Genomic DNA, 20,691 nt, shown 5'->3' with positions numbered 1-20,691 from the left:
AAAGTCAACTGGAGGTCTAATTTTACAGTCATTTTAAATGCTACTGCATTTCACATCTCCTTCCGTGATTGCTGTTAAAATCATCTGTGTAGGAAACATACAGATTTAGCATGAATTAAAACAAAGTAATTATTGCATTTTTGCTATGTTTTCTCCTCGTGTATGCATGTTATGCATTACATGGAATATAATTAATGAGCCATAGTCATGGTTTGTTTCATCATTAAGTGGGTATGAATAGGTTTAAACTACAAATGCAGCTAAGCTGATAATTGCCTTATCTTGTACACATTGGCATGGTGGACAGTTGTCTAAGCAGCCATGATGTGTCACATACAGGTAAAAATCTAAAAAATCTTTTTTCAAAATCATCATACTACAGAGTCTGCCTCATTCTATTTACAGTTTTAACTGTCATCATTCTAAGCAACCAGGCAGTTCCCAGCATGCACTGGGAAACTGTATTTCAGCCGTAGCCTACATGTATAAACTGTGTAACCTAACATATCTCAGCTCTGTTATCTCCCCCTTCTAAGGAAATGCTGTGCCTGTTCCACTTTTCAATTTCTGTTTCTAACTATTAAATATGCACTGTGCATCTTATGCTAGTTCATGTAATGTGCTAAGCCTGCCCCCCCCTCCAAGAAAAACACAATTCTGAAACCATAGAATTGTCTCCCCATTGTGTAATAGTTCATTAAATAAGAAATAAAGAATTTTGTGAATTGAAAGTCTTTGATCGATTGATAGATTTAGAAGCAGGGTCCAAGAGGTCAATCCATTGCTTTTCAGTTCATTACAACAGTGAAAACAATAACACTGAAGTGCGAAATGTAAGGTAACAAGCAAACAGACACCAGAAGGAACCATAGCCACTGCCGCTAGTCTGCTAACTTGAGCGTTCTTGGTACAGTTCCCACACACATAACATTTCAAAAAGAATAAAGAATACATTTTAAATAGTCTTCTTAATTGATATGGGTAGGTCTAATACACCAAAACATTCAAGATTTAAATTCTGAAGAAACTGTAGTGGAATACGATTGAGATGAGCAGCCGCTCTAAAGCATAACATTTATAGTTTTTTTTACTTTGTTTATTTAGTGTAATCACTGTGATATTCCAGCCATGACTTTTCACCATATACAGAATGAGTATTACCGAATAACATTTGACTGGTGCAGAAATATTCATCTCTTAAAAACCCTCAAGATAACTAACGTGTTTGTGTGTGTGTGTGTGTGTGTGTGTGTGTGTGTGTGTGTGTGTGTGTGTGTGTGTGTGTTTGTGTGTGTGCAAGTGCATGTGCAAGCGCATGTGCAAGCATGTGTGCACAAGATAATTTCATCCTTTCACAGAAGATTGATTGTCAATAGGAAATGAGTCATGCATCTTTCTTTCCTCTTTATTCTCAAAGTCTTTAACTTTATTTTAGCTGTCGCCATTTTATATGCAACACGACTGGATCTGTACAACACAGGACACGGTATGACACTGTAGGCTTGTTCTCTGTGTGGATCTGTAGCGTGGGCTGTTTGAGCTGATGTCTCACGACATGGCACCATTACTGCAATGTCTTGGTGCTTCTACTGAGAAGAACATTAAGTGTAATGGCTGGTGAATTGTAGTTTTATGCAAAGTTTACAGGCCCTTCTCTGTTTGCTGGCATAGCCGGGAGTCCACCTGCTGGAGTGTAAGTTCATTAGTGCAGAGGAGAGCAGAGCAGCTGCATCTTGTTACGCCATTAACCTCCGTGGGTTTGAGATGCTCCTCCATTACGGAGGAGAGCTGGGGCTCAGATATACAGTAGCACATTTCCCTCTTCCCCTGCTCAACTAATCACAGTGCAGCACTCCCACAAAGGCAGATTGGCTCTTCACTATTCATTCAGAAAGCCTGATACTCAGTGGGGAGAGATAATGAGGTAAAGGAGTGAAGCGAGGAAGAAGAGGACTTGTCTGCATATGCCATGTATAAAATGGTATAAGATACATAACACAGTTGTGTCAACAGGTTCTATGTAACTGAGCTACAGCACGTTGCATCAGAATTGTATTATTTAATTAAACCAACTTGCTGTTTAAAATAAATAATACAATGTTGACGCTGCTCTATATGCAGTTTATGTGTTTTGTGTGTGTGTGTGTGTGTGTGTGTATGTCCTGGCTTGGCAGCTGCTTTGCATACAACATGATTGTCTTTGTAGCTCCAAAGTCAATTCACCATTATATTCCAATGGAAATAGAGCTAGTGAAATAGACTCACCTTAAAATATGCAAATAAATTACATACTGTTTTTTTTGTATGTGTGGAGACATAAGGGTTTCCCTTGTAGAGTCATTCATTTAAATGAATCCAGAGAACACTGAGCCGGATACAATGATACAATGAGGTTACTGTTTCTCAATTGAATGTTCCCTCAATTAGCATTTTTGCAAAAATAAAAATAATAACACTAACAATAAAAATCTACATTTTGTAATAGTATAAGTTTATATGAATGTTTTGTCTTGTAGGGAGGTTCCATCCAGAACAGGAAGTCAAAGCGATGCCTTGAGTTGGTGGAGAGCAGTGAAAGTGAGTTTGGGTACCATTTGGCTTTGCAGAAGTGCTCTGGTCAGACGTGGACAATCACTCACCTCCTTACTGGCACCTCTTCATGACCAGGTCAAAACATCTGTCTGTGTACAATTCTGGAAGACAAGAATCACAACCTCTCAAGCAATTATTCAAGCACCTTGATGTCTCTCCCTTTCATCAAAGTACGTCATTCAATATATGTCAAATACTTCTTTCCTGCATACCGTATGTGTGCTTTTGAAGCAGCCAGGTGGTTGACTTATCCATATTGAGAGACTACAACTAAGGACTCTATTTTGTGCAAAGAATCTTTTTTTTTTTTCATTGACTTGCGCTGGACCCAAACACTTTGTATTGTACCTTGTATATTTTTGCTACTGTGTAGCAAGTAATTGCAAAGTTTCCTGCTGTACTTTTTTCTTAGTGTCTCAGGTTTGTAGTTTATTATGAAATCGAGTTAAATCAAGTTTGGAAAAAATGCCAATATGGTAGAATACAAGAGACTGAAGATGTCAAACTATTTTATAAATGTAAATATTCTAGGTATTTATATCTGACAGTAAATGTAATGATGGTGAACAAGTGTGTTTGTATTTTTCCCCTGAATAAAAGCAGGCAATGAAAATGGTCTTTAAGAACATACAACAAGGATTTAAATATTAACAACTCCCATTTTCATGAAGCACATACACACTACACAGCTACATACTCCTAATCTTTTCACATTGAAAATAGACTACACAGCATACGTTTCATGTGAATGCATACATATTCATAATTTATATTGTAAAACAAGCTAATTATGAATAGCTGATATTTCATGCTATATTTTGTAACCTGATACACCACTGTATAAAGCTTTATATCGGGAGTGATATAATGCATTCAGAAACATTTACTGTAACTGTTACTTGGGCACTTATTATGAAACATATGACTCACATACTGTGTGACACCCCCGGGAGGGAGATGTGGCAGCTCCAGGTTTACGCGCTTGTTTACCACAAGGAGAGAGAGAGCGAGCACGCTCACACCAACTCAAAACAAATAATAAATACGTGTGCCCGAGACAAACCCGATTCTCGACAGGACCAAATGCCACGAAATGGGTGCATTGTGTGGTACCTCAGGTCTCTCATCCTCAAGTCTGATGTCTTTGTTCTTATTGTTGCAATGGGCCAATCATTTATCATCTTGGCCATGAGGAAGATTGCCTTCTACTGGTCTTTAAATCACTTTTAATAAAAGCTACAGAAACTAAGCACTCGACAGTGCATAGTTTTGGTAGTTTAGCAAGAAAATGCATGAAAAAAGTATCCCAACTTTGTTTTATCTCACCTATTGAATCATCAGCCACTCATCAACAGCAAAATTAAATGCTGCACGGACACACGCACACATGCCTGCACACACGTACACGTACAAATACGCACACACATGAACACACACACACGTGCATGCACACATGCACACACACAATAGATGGGTTTCAGTATTTCTTCATGAATGGTATGTCGTAACATAGCCGGCTGAAGTGAAATTGTGAAAAAGTATTCAGCGTTTAATATTCTGCTCTCTTGAATACATTAAATGTCCTGTTTTTTCCTCTTCTTTTCAGTGGATGCACAGTACTGTGCAAAGGTTTTAGGCAGGTGTGATTTTTGAAAGCATTCTCATTTTACAGCATTTTTTCACACCTGCCTAAAACTTTTGCACAGTACTGTATATTGAAACATCGCACAATGGGCCCTGTGCAAAACTGTCATCAACCTCTCGAAGCAAATGGTAACCAAGGTTTACCCAATCATTGTTTTTTTAGCCAATACATTTTTTTGGTCACACTTTAAAATAAGGTTCATGAATTGGCATTAAATATTGTAGTTGTTAACATGAATTAATGACAGACAGATACATTAATTAAGCATGAAATTCACTTTTCATTAGTTAATGCATTTGTTAACAACTAACTAACATATTTGGTACATTATATTTATACATTAGCAAACCATAGGATGAACTTATAATTAACCATTAACAAATGCATTAACTGACTTTTTCATTCCAATATGAATTAGCAGTACCTAATGCAGTTAGTGTAGTTAACATGATGTAGTTAACATTAATTAATGATTTACAAATACATTAACAGAGCTGTATTGTAGGCGGCCTGTAGCATAGTGGTTAAGGTACATGCCTGGGACCGGCAAGGTCGGTGGTTTGATCCCCGGTGTAGGCACAATAAGATCCGCACGGCCCTTAACCCTACATTGCTCCAGGGGAGGATTGTCTCCTGCGTAGTCTAATCAATTGTATGTCGCTCCAGACAAGAGCATCTGCCAAATGCGATTAATGTAATGTAATGTACTGTACAGATTCACTTCTCAGTATTACTTACTCAACAACTACTAAACTTATTGTAAACTGTTACAATATTATTTTATGCAACAGAGGAGCAGCATTTACAAACCACTAGTAACCAAGAAGATGTATGGCCAAAACCACTGTGCACACTAAACACCTAAGAGCAGAGTCTCTTTTAGATATACCAATTACATTAAATTACTTTGCATTACAGTCATTTAGCAGACACTCTTATCTAGAGCGATGTACAATAAAGTGCTAATCAGAAACAGGGACGAGTGCATTGGAGACCCTAGAGTAAAGCACAATTCCAAGTCCTGGAGTGATCACATAGATAAAACTTGAACAATTGAAAGAGTTACCTGTTCACAGGCTATTTCCAACTTATTTCCATTAGCTGAATGTGTCCAGTGGTCATGGTGGAAGGTATATTGACTATATGTGCTACATCAGATAAAGGACACTGTAAATACTTTAAGTGCCCAGTGCACTTAGACATATTGACTTTCACACAGTGCGACAATAGGAGAGCCAATCTTCATCCATGTGTGGTTACAATATATCACCCCAATATTGAGTGCAAAACACTATGACCTTACACACATATATTCATGCCCAATACCCAGCACAACCAGTACAAAAGCATCCTTAAGCAAGTACATAGCATCAATGGTGACTAGACAAAAGCACAGACCTATACAGACCTACAGTAATGTCAATGATTCCTTTCTCAAAGTCAAAATACTATTTTAAATATACTGAAGGCCATAACGACCCTTTTTTTAACAGAGCTGCTGAAAAACTTACCTGGCCATCCTGTTTTTGCAACTAACTAGTGGTTGATCTTGCAGTGTAGATCTGTTTGTGATTTATTTTTCGGTAAGCCTATTGTTTGGCCTCTGTCTCTCACTTTCCCCCCCTTGTTTCTCAGCCTCATAATCTCTTCCTTGGCTTTCTTTGGCACAACCCCAGCCCTCATGTTCCAATAACAGCCTCCAAAGGCAGTCAAAAGCCTAGAATCAAGACTAGATACTGAGAGCTCTCTTATGCTAAATGGAAGGAAGCAATTGAATACACTTGACTAAACAGAAACAGCTGAAAAGCCAATTACTTTTGGGGCCCTAAAATGGGGTGAATAAACTGTTCAAATACTTATGGACTCCACTGTAAGTAATGTATATACACACATTCACACATACCATACTTACTCATTATACTTCCCTCTTGAGCCTCTGTACATCTCTCCATCTCCGTGGGCTCCTTCACTTCCCTCTCAATTTCTTTCCTCTCCAAACCTGATGCACCATATTTTATTTTACCTTTTAAATGTCCCACTTAGTGGATGACAGACCAATTTTTTAAGATACATTACTGTGACTACATTTATACATTTTAATTATGCTTTAAAATGAGTCTACTTAGTTGTTCTCAGAAGGTTGCATAGTGGTGCCTTGAAAAGCAAGCCAAAATCAATTCATTTAAATCTGTACATTCCCAAACATCAATTATCCTTGAGAACAAAGTATTCACTGAACAGTGTATACTGCAGTTATGGATAATTGCTACATCAGATGTTCTTGTTATTAGTAATACATTGAAAAAGACCAAAGCCTGACCTAGAAATGTTAACTCGGAGACACACACTGTAAAAAATTCAAATTTTCTGGGTTACCCAAACTTTAGCGTCTAAATAACGGTGACAATGCGTTAAGCATACATTAACAGGCTGTACGTCTAGCAATGTAAAATGTATCCTTCAGAGTGAAACTCCTGTGTTAGATTGACAGTTCATGGTGTGTGTGCGGAGTTACTGAGCATCACAGGGGAAAAGGCAGGCGCTGTATTTGATATGTTTATGAACATCAATGTCTAGCTGCCACTCTCCCCCATGCAGCGGAATAAAAATAGTGGCAACTTGTGCTTAAAAATGATTGAAAACATTGACTGTTATTTTGCTTGAGTCTGAGTCTCTGTTCACTTTAAAATGTACGTATTTCAGGTTAATCAGTAAACTGTAGTGATGGAAGGCAGCATGAACCAAGAGTACATGGAACTATGAATAAGCCACAGATATATTATAGTGAAGGAGATCAATGTTATTATTTGTTAATACAGGTCAGTAATTGATGTCATACGGTAGCTACACCCACGGTATGCTTCAGCATACTACATTGAATATGAACTATTCATATAAATTGAACACGTTGAAGGAAATGCTGTTTATTGTGGCTAAGTATGAATTTTAATAAGTTCTGTAAACATGTCTGGGAGAATGAGGGAAACTAAACACATGAAAAAGACAGTACAACATTGTATGCCTGTGTATGTATGGCTATAACTGTATATGACGTTTTCATGGAAAGATTTTCACATTGAAAATATTTGCTTGTCATCTCAGCAACATTTTAAATAGCCCTGGACTTCAGATTAAAATCAGATAAGCTATGTCAGTGTGACCTTTCATGCCTGACTTCTCTGAAATAATATTTCATAACTTGTCAGAAGTAAGACATTTATTTGACAGATAATTCTAGCCTTTCATGATATTTACACACATATTTGTGTGTGCGTGCGTGCGAGTGTGTGTGTGTGTGTGTGTGTGTGTGTGTGTGTTTGAGTGTACACATGTAAAGAGAACATGCAAGTATAGGGGAGGTGAACAGCATAAATAAGTGAAGGAACTTCTTACCGTACTCACATGCATTTGTATTTCTGTAACATTTTATATCTGTTGGTCATTCATATTTGTGAGTAAAATGTGCAAAAGCAAAACAACGGGCACAACAATCATTTACCAAATGTGAGCTGAACGAATTTGATCACAAATCATTAGGAAATGCCAGAAATGTCTCAAAGTTTCCATGTCAGTTTGTTAGTAGGATCCAAATTGATTTCACAAATGCTCTAAACTGTTAGTATTGTATTCATAAATGAAAAAAAAAACAGCTGTAAACCTTGTTTTGTACTTTTTTATTCCATTCAGTCATATCTTATTTTAAAAAGAGTGGCAAAATTATTTGAATTAATAAGCTAATTGAATATTAGAATTGTTCATATCATCTGAAAAAAAAAATCACATCATAACATTGTGATGCTTCATTTGGTTGAATTTAAATTCCATAAAGCACGTAAACTAAGTTTGCTATGAATATGGCGTATAAGCTTAGGCCTTCATTGCAATGGCTGACCTCTTTACATTACAGTTACATTTATTGCTTTCGTCGAAGAGATTTTTTTATTTTGTCTTTTCTTGGCTACATTTTTAATTGCTTTCAAAGGAATTCCAAGCTAATAGTACAGTATTTTAAGTTCTGTGAACGCGCTTTTCATATTACAGTTGAATGGGATTCATCGATATACACACATGGATACAAAAAAAACTAATCTGTGACTGACATCTCCACCGAGCAATGTTTTATTGGCTATAGTGTCATAGGGTGTGGGTGAGATCTGTGAGAATCCCACCAATCATGGTTTGGGCACAGAGGGGCCTTCCTCATTTCAAAAGTGAGGCTCACTATATGGACCACAATGAAAAGCTGAATCCGAACAAGGGAGCATTCACACCACAGTGGAAATACGTATTTGTAATAGGACATCATATTTTCCCTTTGCTAAAACCCTGAGGAAGCTATTCTGTACCTTGAATACAGAATGGAGGTGGATGTGGGATGAGTCTGGGTTAAAGGGATGGGGGGGACAGGGTAGTGAGTGCGTCTGTCAGATATGCAAGGTGACATAGCTGGAAATGACTTTGTGGTAGGACTTGGTTGCGGTAATGTTGTTGTTCTGCGGAGAGGGAGAACAGTGAATTATGTGTCTCCTCAAAACCCCAACTAGCCACATGAGGCCACTTCCATACAGTACATTTTAGCAGTGCAGCAGAATACAAACTCCCTCTTCTGTTTATGTGTCTTAATTATAAGACAAAAAATTTAAATAAACTTTCTCAAATTAAATCATTTTTACCATGGAGCAATTTACCATCGTGGGAGTTCATTCACCATTTGCAAATAAGATCATCGAAAGATTCATCGAAATTAACAACAGCTGTAGTAGACAATATGAAAATTAGTTTTATTCATGAAAAGGCATATTTCAGATGCAAAACACATTTTATATTGAATATGGAAACAGTTTGTTTCACCTGAGAGTAACTGTTTACTTTAAACATTCCAGGGCCTGTAATCCATAGCTTAGGTACACATACATGTACAGCTGTGTATACTATCTGTGTATACACTCACCGAGCACTTTATAAGGTATTTATAGACTTCTTTTTTAGACTTCTACTGCTGTAGCCTATCCACTTAGTTTTACGATGCGTTCTGTGTTCAGAGATGCTCTTCTGCATACCTTCTGCATATCTTCTGCTCTTCTGTTGTAATGTATGGTTATTTGCATTACTGTCACCTTCCTGTCAGCTTTGACCAGTCTGGCCATTCTCCTCTGATGTCTCTCTTTATCAAAGCATTTCTGTCTGCAGAACTGCTGCTCACTCAATTTTTGTTTGTTTTTACAAACTCTAGAAACTAGTGCATGTGAAAATCCCAGGAGATCAGCAGTTAATGAGATACATTTTTTTCCCCATTCTGATGGTTGATGTGAACATTAACTGACTCTCCTGACCTGTATCTACATGATTGTATGCATTGCACTGCTGCCACACAATTGGCTGATTAGATAATCGTGTGAATAAGTAGGTGTAATAAAGTAAAACATTTTCCTAATAAAGTGCTTGGTGAGTGAATATGCCCTAATTTATGCCGGTGTACCGTTTCATTTATTTTTTTATTTTTGCATGCCTGCTTCTAACTCGGTCAACATTCGGTCACAGCTGCGAAAAGCAAGATGAAAAGAAGTCAGTGTTCTGTCTACATTTGTCGGCACAGCAGCTATCACCTGAGGAAATGTGAATTGATAGGAGAGAGATTTCCAATTGAGGTTGCCCTGTGTTTGCACTCAAGACTGTTTGAAAATTGTAGCCTTGCATGAGGTGACTTTCCATTGTGCTTCTTCATTTCATATAAGAATAGCTTCTAAGCCTCTGATCTGCAGGTGCCCTGTGTTTGTTTTGTTAGTTTTTACTCAGAGTCGGGCTGCATGTAGGCTGTAAAGAAAAACTAAGTAGTGTTTTTGTGTCAGAGTGGATTAAAATTTTGACAACTGTGGGCTTTTGAGACATTCTAGGACATTCTATTAAAATGAATGCCTTGGCATGAGTTTGCCAGATTTTATCACAGTCCTGCCAAAGGCTTCTTTGTACGTCAGGATGTTGAAGAGGGGACAGGAACCCTCTGTTTTTCAGAAGTTTTATCTTTATCAGTAAAAAGCTTCTGTTTCTTTGCTGTAGGTTTTGATGAGGGGTCCCTCCAGAGTGTGTCAGGCTAGGCTCTGTTATTTTGGTCCCTAATGATAACATGGATATACCTGTGTGCTCACGGACAGCACAGCGCTGTGATTAGTCAATTTACCTTGTAAAATAAAGCTTGCAGATAAACTGGTGTAGAATAACCATTTTAAGACTCAGCTGAAAGCAGCATGATAATACAGACTTCAATATTCAGTATACAGGACCGTTATCAGTAAGTGTCAGAACACTTAGCAAATAACTGAAAAGGTGTTCAGTTATTTTTTGTACAAGGTAAAGGAGGCAAGAGTGGCTCAGATGAGCACTTATAACAAAAAAAAAGTATTAAAAAAAAAAGGAAACCTGTCTACTCTTACAAATACACTATGTTAATTCAACATTTTAAATCTTCCTTAATTCAAAATTTGTATGTTTACTTTTTATGAGATATTGTCTACACTTTTCAGGATCTGTTAGAGGACAGTTGGCTCAATGCCAAAGTGCACATAGGGCTTCTGTCCATTTATGCTGATAAGTACTCACCACCAGAAATAAGAGCATTGCCTTTCCTATGCAATCCCCACAAGGGCACTCTGTAAATGTCAAATTCAGCAAATATTTATTAAAAATTCCTCTTGTTGGCTTCAGACCAGAAATTAACCTGCGCTTTTTATTATAGGGGATACACTCAGGAGACTCTCAGTGCTTATTATAAAGCTGCTTTTATTTTTAATACAGGTTCTTCTCAGTTCGACCTAATGTATTTTCACATTACATTAATGGCATTTGGCAGACGCTCTTATCCGGAGCAACGTACAGGGATAAGTGCGCTGAAAGACCCTAGAGGGAAGTACAATTTCAACTGCTAACAGTACAACAAAGATAAGGATTAGGGCCTATTTGATTGTCAGAATTATTATTATTATATTTTTTTATTTATTTTATTAATACTGCACCATGCAAATATATGAATAAACAGCTTACCTAGACAAACAAAACTAGCAAAGATATCATCCTAGCGTAATAAGACAAGTAAAGATAACAACAATAGTTAAGGTTTACAGGGAGGTAGGGAGGGGCAAAGAAAGGTGCAGTTTGAATAGGTGTGTCTTCAGTCTGCGCTTGAAGGTGGTAAGAGATTCTGCTGTTCTGACCTCCACGGGGAGAACAGAGAGTAGTCATGAGCAGGAGGTGGAAGTGCAAAGAGGGGGAGGCGCCAGGCATCCTGTGGTGGCTGAACGAAGAGGTCTGGCAGACGTGTAGGGTCTGATGATCTTTTAGAGGTAAGCGGGGCCAACCTCTTAACTGCCTGGAAAGCATGTGAGCTATGACAGGCAGCCAGTGGAAGGAGGTGAGCAGGAGGGTTACATGAGTTTGGGAAAGTTGTAGAGCAGACGAGCTGCTGCATTCTGTTAGAGGGGTCTGATGGTGGATGCTGGAAGGCCAGCCAGGAGAGAGTTGCAGTAGTCCAGGTGGGTCAAAACCTTCGCTTTGACCAGGAGCTGGGTCGAGTAGGGGGTGAGAAAGGGGCAGATTATCTGGATGTTGTATAGGAGGAATCTGCATGACCGGGTCACCGCTGCAATGTTTTCGGAGAGGGACAGTCTGTTGTCCATCACCACGCTGAGGTTTCTTGCACAGGGTGATGGCGTCAGTGTGGTATCCTCTAGGGAAATGGAGAGATCCAGATCATTTGATCTTCATTTCAGTCTTACCTGGGTTGAGCTTTAGATGGTGGGTTTCCATCCAGCTCTGGATGTCACTCAGGCAAGCAGAGATGCAGGCTGAAACCTGTGTGTCAGATGGTGGGAATGAGAGAAAGAGTTTGGTATCTTTAGCATAGCAGTGGACAGACCATGAGCAGTAATAACAGGGCCAAGGGAGCTAGTGTAAAGGGAGAAAAACCCGGCCAAGGACTGAGCCTTGGGGAACTCCTGTGGCAAGGGGCCAAGGTGTACCAGCCCAGGCAACCTGGAAGGAGCAACCAGAGAGGTAGGACTCGATCCAGTTCAGAGCTGTGCGACAGATCCCCGTTGCAGACAGGGAGGACAGGTGGATGGAGTGATCCACAGTGTCAAAGGCAGCAGAGAAGTCTAGGAAAATCAGAACCGAGGAGAAGGAGGCTGCTTGCACTGCATAGAGTGATTCGCTGACAGAGAGGAGTGCAGTCTCCATTGAGTGGCCAGGTCTGAAGCCAGACTGATGGGGGTCGAGCAGGTTGCTCTTGAGAAAGTAAGAAGAGAGAGTCGATTAGAAGCAGCTCATTCTTAGATAAAAAAGGAAGAAGAGATACTGCGCGGTAGTTCTGGATGATAGAGGGCTTTTTCAGAAGCAGGGAGGTGACAACCCTTAACTCCCTTAATTAGGGGCAGTGATTTACATGTATTTAGCCTGATTTTCTCCTTTATTTAGAAAATGTCTTGGGGCGGCATGGATGGTGCACTGCCGCCTCACAGCAAGGAGGTCCTGGGTTTGAATCCATGTCGGCCGGGGTTTCCTCCCACAGTCCAAAGACATGCAGATTAAGCTGATTGGAGAGTCTAAATTGCCCATAGGTATGAGTGTGTGAGTGAATGGTGTGTGTGCCCTGCGATGGACTGGCGACCTGTCCAGGGTGCATTCCTGCCTTTCACCCAATGTATGCTGGGATAGGCTCCAGCCCCCCTGCGACCCTGTTCAGGATAAGCGGGTTAGGATAATGAATGAATGAATGAATGGATCTAATGTCTAGGCCTATGCAACTTCCTTGTCAATTTATAAGAGCGTTGCTTGCCAAGCATGTTTTTTTATATTTTACTTTGCATTCTCAACATATGAGTAACAGCATACACAGAACACTTAATTAGCTAGATCTGTGCACCAGCTTGTTAATGCAAGCATGTGGCAGCAACTAAATGCATAAAAGCATGCATACATGGTCAAAGGTTCAGCTGTTTTTAGGACCAAATGTCAGAATGGGGAAGAAGTGACCGTGGGATAATTGTTGATTCCAGACAGGGTGGTTTGAGTATCTCAGAACCTGCTAATATGCTGGGATTTTCACGCACAACAGTCTCAAGAGTTTGCAGAGAATGGTGCAAAAGACAAAAAACATTCAGTGAGCAGCAGTTCTGCGGGCAGAAACATGTTGTTAATGACAGAGGCCTGAGGAGAAGGGCCAGACTGGTCGAAGGTGACAGTAACGCAAATAACCATGCATTAACACAGCAATATGCAGATGAGCATCTCTAAACATACAACATGTCAAACCTCTAAGTGGTTAGGCTACAGCAGCAGAAGACTTAATACATCTAAAAAAGAGGTCTAATAAATACCTAATAAAGTGCTCAACATGTATATTCATACGCAAGTCATAAAGGTGCAGAGGTATCTTCGATTTGATCTGATGGGAGATTCTGATAGACTATACTATTTCTAATCCAGTATGTAATTTTCTGTAGTAGTATTCAGCTCAGTAGTGTTATACATTTCTTGGCAATAACTTGGATCTCAATGAGTAATAGAATGTATTTCATTATACTGTGGGAAATGAGCTGAAACATCTCAATAGTGTTGCAGTTACACCTGCTATAGAGCCCTAATAGTGCTTATGCGCTGGCCCAGAATCTGGAAAGTTCAAATCCTTTTTCCACCTTAATCGCAACCTCAAATCTCTCTCTCTCTCTCTCTCTCTCTCTCTCTCTCTCTCTCTCTCTCTCTCATGGAAATACAGAATAGAAACAGGCAAGAACTGTATATTAATTCAGATATCTTTGACAGGGGTGCCCCCTATAGGACTATGATGGCTGTGGTTTATCTTTTGATCTTCATCTTAAAAGTCTAGTATCGATGGTCTTCTCTCGGCCTTCCACTTGACCTAGAGTGAAATCAGCTAAGCCTCACCCTCTTCTACCGACAAAAGACTATCTTCAATGTCCATAAACACAGACATCTGAAGTTGAACTCAGTGTTCAATGAAAACAGGAGAGAGGAGTATTTGGAGACTATGAACAGTATTCCAATAGACATGTTAACTAGTCACACATTTTGTGGAAGTGGACAACCCTGAATGTCACCTCCTCCGTTAATTACTGGTAATTCATGCAATATTGACTCCAATGAATTGGAAAGTCACACGCAATGTCATTTCACTGAACTCTCTCACTGCTTTATTGGAAATATGAGGATGTAATATGCAATCAATGATGTGTGGCCAATAATGAATGATGTTTACTATTACCATTCTGTGATGAGCTACAGGAATAATGAGAAAATGGCAGATGGCAATCACCCGATTATATGACGGAGGAGCAGATGCTACAGATCACTTAATTCATCTTTATATCTTTGTTTGTTCAATGATACGATTTTCCTGCCTTTCCTTTCCTTTTGTGTTCATCCCTTCCTTAGTGACTGTATACACTCACTGAGCACAGTCTCTAAATTTTGCAATGAATGGTGCAAAAAACAAAAAAACATCCAGTGAGAAGCAGTTCTGTGGGCAAAAGGCCAGACAGGAAGGTTACAGTAATGCAAATAACCACATATTCTGCTCATAGCAGAAGAGCATCTCTGAACACACAACACGTGAAACCTCTAAATTGATAGGTTACAGCAGCAGAAGTAAATAATTATTGTACGTACATACTGTGCTTTATTTAAGAAATATAAGCACAGAAACCATTCAAACTCCTGGAAAACAAAACAAGAGATTATCTTCTCAGATGAGGTCTGGTATTGGCTGAAAATAAATGAAATTATTATATCTTTCATTTGCTTGACACAACTGCTCTCATAATTTACAGGGATTTGCTTACTTATACTTGCAACCAGACTTAAGCAAACAATTTCACAGGTGAATAGAGTACTCATTTTAACATGAAATCACAGATATAATACATGTACTGTAGTCTAATGACAAGCATACTCACAATCACATTAAAGCTACTTGAATTTCTGTACTCTGATTGTGAGAGGTCTTTAGGGGGTGCTTTTTTCCTTGTTTCTTTATTTGCTTGTTTGCTGGTTTGATGGTAGCTCCCTGCAGAATGGCCTGGATAATTTATATCTCTCCAGGGAAACCAGAGACTCAGCCAAGTCAAGGAGGAATGACGGACTGATTGTGTTTTTATTGTTTTGACTCTGCAGTTTCCCACAGCAGCTTTAATGTGTTCTTCTTATAATGTGTTCAATAATTTTGGCCCATCTATTTGCTTTAAAAAAAAGAAATTAAAAAAAAGTACCCAAAGGAGATTGTTCCTCCAGGTTAATGTGATGAACATTTGCAAAGGCAAGCAAAACATGACAACAAACATTTGCTTGGCTCTGAAGGTTTTTCCATGAATGCACTCTCTCGGTTTTAGAAACTTCAGAAATCACATTTTTAGGCAAGTCATGAAATCATACCTGCCAATTACCCATTTGGTTTTCAAGAGAAGAATAATATTATAGGTGCCTGCAATATTTCTAATGTGTCATTCAAGGACCTTTCAGAAAAATTAAATTAAAAAAGTTTCAACCTCTTACCCTCAGACTGTAACCAGTCTATCAGAGAGAAAGTGCTTTTGAATAATTATATCCTGACAGTGATCTGTGAATATTGAATATTGTTCTGCCCATTCAATGTACACTTTTCATTTGTAAACATTTATCATTGGTATGAGGTGTGATATACAATAATTTTGGCAGGCTTGCTGTGCCTTCCTGTGAAGATATTTCACTCTACTCAAAATCCTAAATCACTCAATAACTATGAATATCTTAAATATTCTTTGATATATTTCTTTATTTTGCAGGTATTCTTATTTAGAGCACAGTACATTATACATAGGAACGAATCAAAATAACGATGACAATTTAGGACAGAAAAGTAACAATGAAGAATACACTATGCAGCCTTAATGTATAGTGTACGCGTATTACTCTAAAGCCTTTCCTAATAACATAGTTAAGCCTCTAGCCTTATTCACATTTTGTGTGTGAAATACAATATTATTATCTCTGCAGTTCTTTTTAATGTGTGTGCATGCATATGTGTGTGTGTGTGTGTGTGTGTGTGTGTGTGTGTGTGCGTGTGTGCATGCGTGCCTGCACATGCCTGTGTGTGTGTTCAGTAGATTAATTGTGAAACTAAAACTGTTAATTTAATATTAATATAAAAAATATATATATTCTTTGGAATCTAATGGCTGCTGTAGGGCTACTACCCAGATATTTAACATAACATCACATACAGTAATGAGGAGGACAGGCCATTTAGTCCAATGAGGCAACCCGGATGACAACCTGAGTGGTGCAGGGGAATTCTACACTGCCAGGTTATAGTTAGGCAGTGTATGGTCAGCCAGTGGATATCGTTATTGTCACCAGCAGTCCATTAACACTTGACTTTTATATGGGAAGCTAATGGAGCCATTAGAGTTATCACTGGCATCTTTGTAGTCCGCCCTGTCAGCAGCATACAGGCACGGGAAAATTGTCATTGTGTTTATCAAACACTCAACAAATGTATGGTCTTCCATTCCAGTGAGGGAATATAATTTAAAGTTCAATACAATTTACTTAAAAAAAATATGATGATTTGTGGTCATCAAAAGCAAGATATTTAATGAATACCTTGAATAACAAATGAGTAGATTAATTCATTAAAAAGTGGCAAGGGTATTCAGTATGTTGTGCATTCTAGGGTTAACTAGACATCTGTAAGCACTTTGTCAATGTAAAAGTAAATCCTTAATTTGGCAATTAGGCTATTATCTGAATTACAATGACATTTAAATGAAAGTATTTTTAGATGGCCAAAAAGTTTGAAAATGCAATTAAATTTTTGGGAGTAAGATAGGACCCCTAGCGGTCATAAGCAGTATCGGTTACCTGGTTAAGCATTTTCAAAATGGGATAGTATCCATTTACAAAAACTGATGATTTGTCACATCCCTACCACACACAGTTTCCCTTTAAAATACAAAGTTTTGTAAAAGTAATGTAAATGCCTGACAGTCACAGAACCCAGTGTGTAAAAGGGAAATAGTGTAACTTTATGCAGTATTACAATACATTTTATGCTTGCCATCTCAAATGCACAAAGCCATCTGTCCTTCACCTAATCTTCCCTACTGCCTGATCCTACCCAGACTCAAAGCTGCAGGCACAACATCCCGTGAAAACTGCTCTGTCCCTCTACTTCCCACACGCGTCTGAGTGAGAACCCTGCGATATGCAAGCCTGACTGAACAAAGACAGCACCAAGACAGCTCACAGTGTGAGTTCATTTCCGGCCAATTTTCTGTCACATAACATTAACTTCTTCATTTCTACTGCGTGTATACACTCAAACACACACACACACACACACACACACATCCTCACACAGGCATGCATATACACAGACTCACACACAGGGATCTACGTACTACGTCTCTTCACATACCTTCCATCAAACTGCTGATAGGGGATTTGTGTAAATGGTCATAATGATGCACTTGTCCTTGAAACAGCAAACAGCTGTACGAGCAGAATATAGCAAAGGTATAATTTATTTAAAGCTCTTTGGAGAGGCATTTAAGTTCTCTGACCTAGAAATTCATGTCATCATCACACAAGATGCACAGCCCATGTCATGGAAGAATTTACTAACTGTTACAGTGGAGCAAAAGATTATTACATTACATTACATTAATGGCATTTGGCAGACGCTCTTATCCAGAGCAACGTACAAAAAAGTGCATACCCATAACCAGGGATAAGTGCGCTGAAAGACCCTAGAGGGAAGTACAATTTCAACTGCTATGTGCACAACAAAGATAAGGACCAGGGCCCATTTGTTTTTGTTTTTTGGGGGGTTTTTTTCAAACAAACAAACAACGCAAAAGTATGACCAAACCCCTTAACTAGCCAAACACTGCTTACCTAGCCAAATCACAGAAAGACAACAATTAAGGTTCACAGGGAGGTAGGGAGGGACGGGGAGAGGTGCTCCTTGAAGAGGTGCGTCTTCAGTTTGCGCTTGAAGATGGGAAGAGATTCTACAGTTCTGACCTCAACGGGGAGTTCGTTCCACCACCGTGGAGCCAGAACAGACAGTAGTCGTGAGCGTGAGGTGGAAGTTCGGAGAGGGAGAGGTGCCAAGCAGCCTGTGGAGGCTGAACAAAGAGGTCTGGCAGGGGTGTAGGGTCTGATGATTTTTTGGAGGTAAGCTGGGGAAGACCCCTTAACTGCTTGGAAGGCTAGCACCAATGTATTGAATTTGATGCGAGCCGTGATAGGCAGCCAGTGGAGGGAAGTAAGCAGGGGGGTGACATGTGAGTATTGGGAAGGTTGAAGACCAGACGAGCCGCTGCATTCTGGATAAGTTGGAGGGGTCTGATGGTGGACGCTGGGAGGCCAGCCATTATTATCATCCCTGCTATTTCCTGATCACGGGACATCGCATAATCAATATCTGTGATGATTAAATCAGGATACATGAAAATTCTGCAATGCTCGCAGCTGTTGGCAAACAGTAAAAAATAATCTGTAGGAAAATATATTCAAATAAAAGCGCATACTGGTATTGTGAATAAAACATTTCTATCATGCCATACCACATTAACAGTGGGCAGTCGATATCTGAGCACATTAGTATTTAGTATGACCACCACCATGGTAACATGGAATTAAGTAAACAATTAATAAAATATTAAAAATCTATTAAACCAGCAAATGAAATGCTAAAATAACATCATTTAGTTTTATGGACCCACAAGCAGGGAAAGGTGTGAAAGTGTGAAGCTGAGCAGGTCAGGCACAATGCATCTAATTAGGATTGTTTGTTCATTTAGCATTCCCATACTTTCTTTGGTGATTCGTCTTACAGGTGGTAAGAAGACATTTTGAATTCCCACATCAACACATGGCAGTACTGAAGGCAAATTTGAGAGAAAAGATTGCCAATTATGAACGGAAACTAAATCTAAAGTGTAGAAGATAATATATGTTGTTTTTCCATGGTTACATTTGTCTTGTACCCACTGTATTTGTCACAGCTGTGTGTGGGTGGTTTAATTAATGCAAGGACAGCCATTTCCTCATAGAGCTTTCACTTTGTGAAATATTGTCAGAGATCCATTTGGGGTACCTATTATAACAAATTAATTTGTTTTGTTCCCAACCAAACCCCACTTCCCAACCTTCAAATATAAAATGTGAACTTTTTATAATTAAAGTGGAAGTGCTGCCTAGGTACGATGCTGCCAGGTGTCTGGTGTTTGAGATGACAGTATGTTCATCAGATCAGCTGCTTGGGTCCGAGGGTGGGCAGGGAAGAGACCAGAGATGGGAAATGAATTCCCTCTCTATAAAGTAAGGCTAAAGAAAACATTACCCATCTTTATTTAAACAAAATGGTCAGCAGAGGATTAATTTTTAATTTACAGAGACAACCTGGGTAAACCTGGAAGGGAATTCAGGAGATTTCACAGACAATCAGGTAATGATTAAGAGGCCAAATTGAGAGGTTGGAAATGTGAAAGATATGTAGAAAAGAAAGGGAAGAAATCTGTCTTAATAAAAGCTGAGGAGACGAGGAGTGAGCAAACAGCAGAGGAAGAACGAGGCGTTCTGAGGACTGGGTCACATGAATACCTGACGCCTCCCTGAGCTGAACACACACTGTCTAAAGAACACCAAGTGTCCCATCTTCACAAAGCTCACGAACCAAGCCGTCCTCTGTCCCTTTCAAATCACATTTCACACGGGGTAGGACTGCATACTGCACTCCCAGTCAACTAATGATCCGGCCGAGGCCAAAATGGTTTTGATATTATTCTCACATTGTTTAACGCATGAGGTCAGAGTGTCTGTGGGCTCGTTCAGATCCTGCCTGTCTGTAGCTTAAACTTCTCAGCTTACCTCCTCTGCCTACATTTGCACACTTTCCACATTGTTTAATTTCGTGCTGCTATTTGAGTGATTCTCACATTTCAGTCTCTGTCTTTCAGGGGAAAGATGTGCCACATGATGAGGGTGATTTCCCCAGAGGGAGGTTTGCTCACTGCCTGAACATGGGCTATGTGCTGGGGTTGGAAGCAACCTAGGGGTGGGGTGGGGGTGCGGGTGGGGTGACACATTACAGATTGCAGTAATGTAAGCAGGCGATCTGGGAGATGGTGCATGTGATATTGCAAAGGATGGTCCGCAGAGAAAGAGAACACACTGTTCTAGCCATCTTCAATTTGGTCTGCTGCCGTCTTATTGCCTAGCCCAGGGACGTGAGTCGTCCTGTGGTATTGGTTAGCTGTTGTAGTAAATCTGTCCAAATCCCCATGGTGACCAAACTGGCAGAATGACAGTCATTATACAGTTCCCCAGGTGGACTCTGGCACATGCACTTGAAATTGCAGGGCCCACATTCCAGCTGATGTATTTTGTATGTATTTTGCTTA

The 20,691-nt window shown here is 39.4% G+C and overlaps 1 protein-coding gene across 1 annotated transcript in view; it reads left to right on the top strand.

Moving 5' to 3' along the window:
* galnt18b (UDP-N-acetyl-alpha-D-galactosamine:polypeptide N-acetylgalactosaminyltransferase 18b) overlaps positions 1-3,210 on the top strand; it is an 80,580-nt gene extending 77,370 nt beyond the window's left edge. The window contains exon 11 of the mRNA XM_061246653.1: positions 2,517-3,210. Coding sequence (XP_061102637.1) covers positions 2,517-2,663 — 147 coding nt within the window. The 3' untranslated portion in view covers positions 2,664-3,210. The remainder of the gene's footprint in view (positions 1-2,516) is intronic.
* Positions 3,211-20,691: the final 17,481 nt, after the last annotated feature.

This window comes from Conger conger, chromosome 6 (genome assembly GCF_963514075.1).
Source record: "Conger conger chromosome 6, fConCon1.1, whole genome shotgun sequence".
NCBI classification, from domain to species: domain Eukaryota; kingdom Metazoa; phylum Chordata; class Actinopteri; order Anguilliformes; family Congridae; genus Conger; species Conger conger.
The sequence above is the reverse complement of the archived record's forward strand: the minus strand, read 5'-3'. Positions and strand labels throughout refer to the sequence as shown.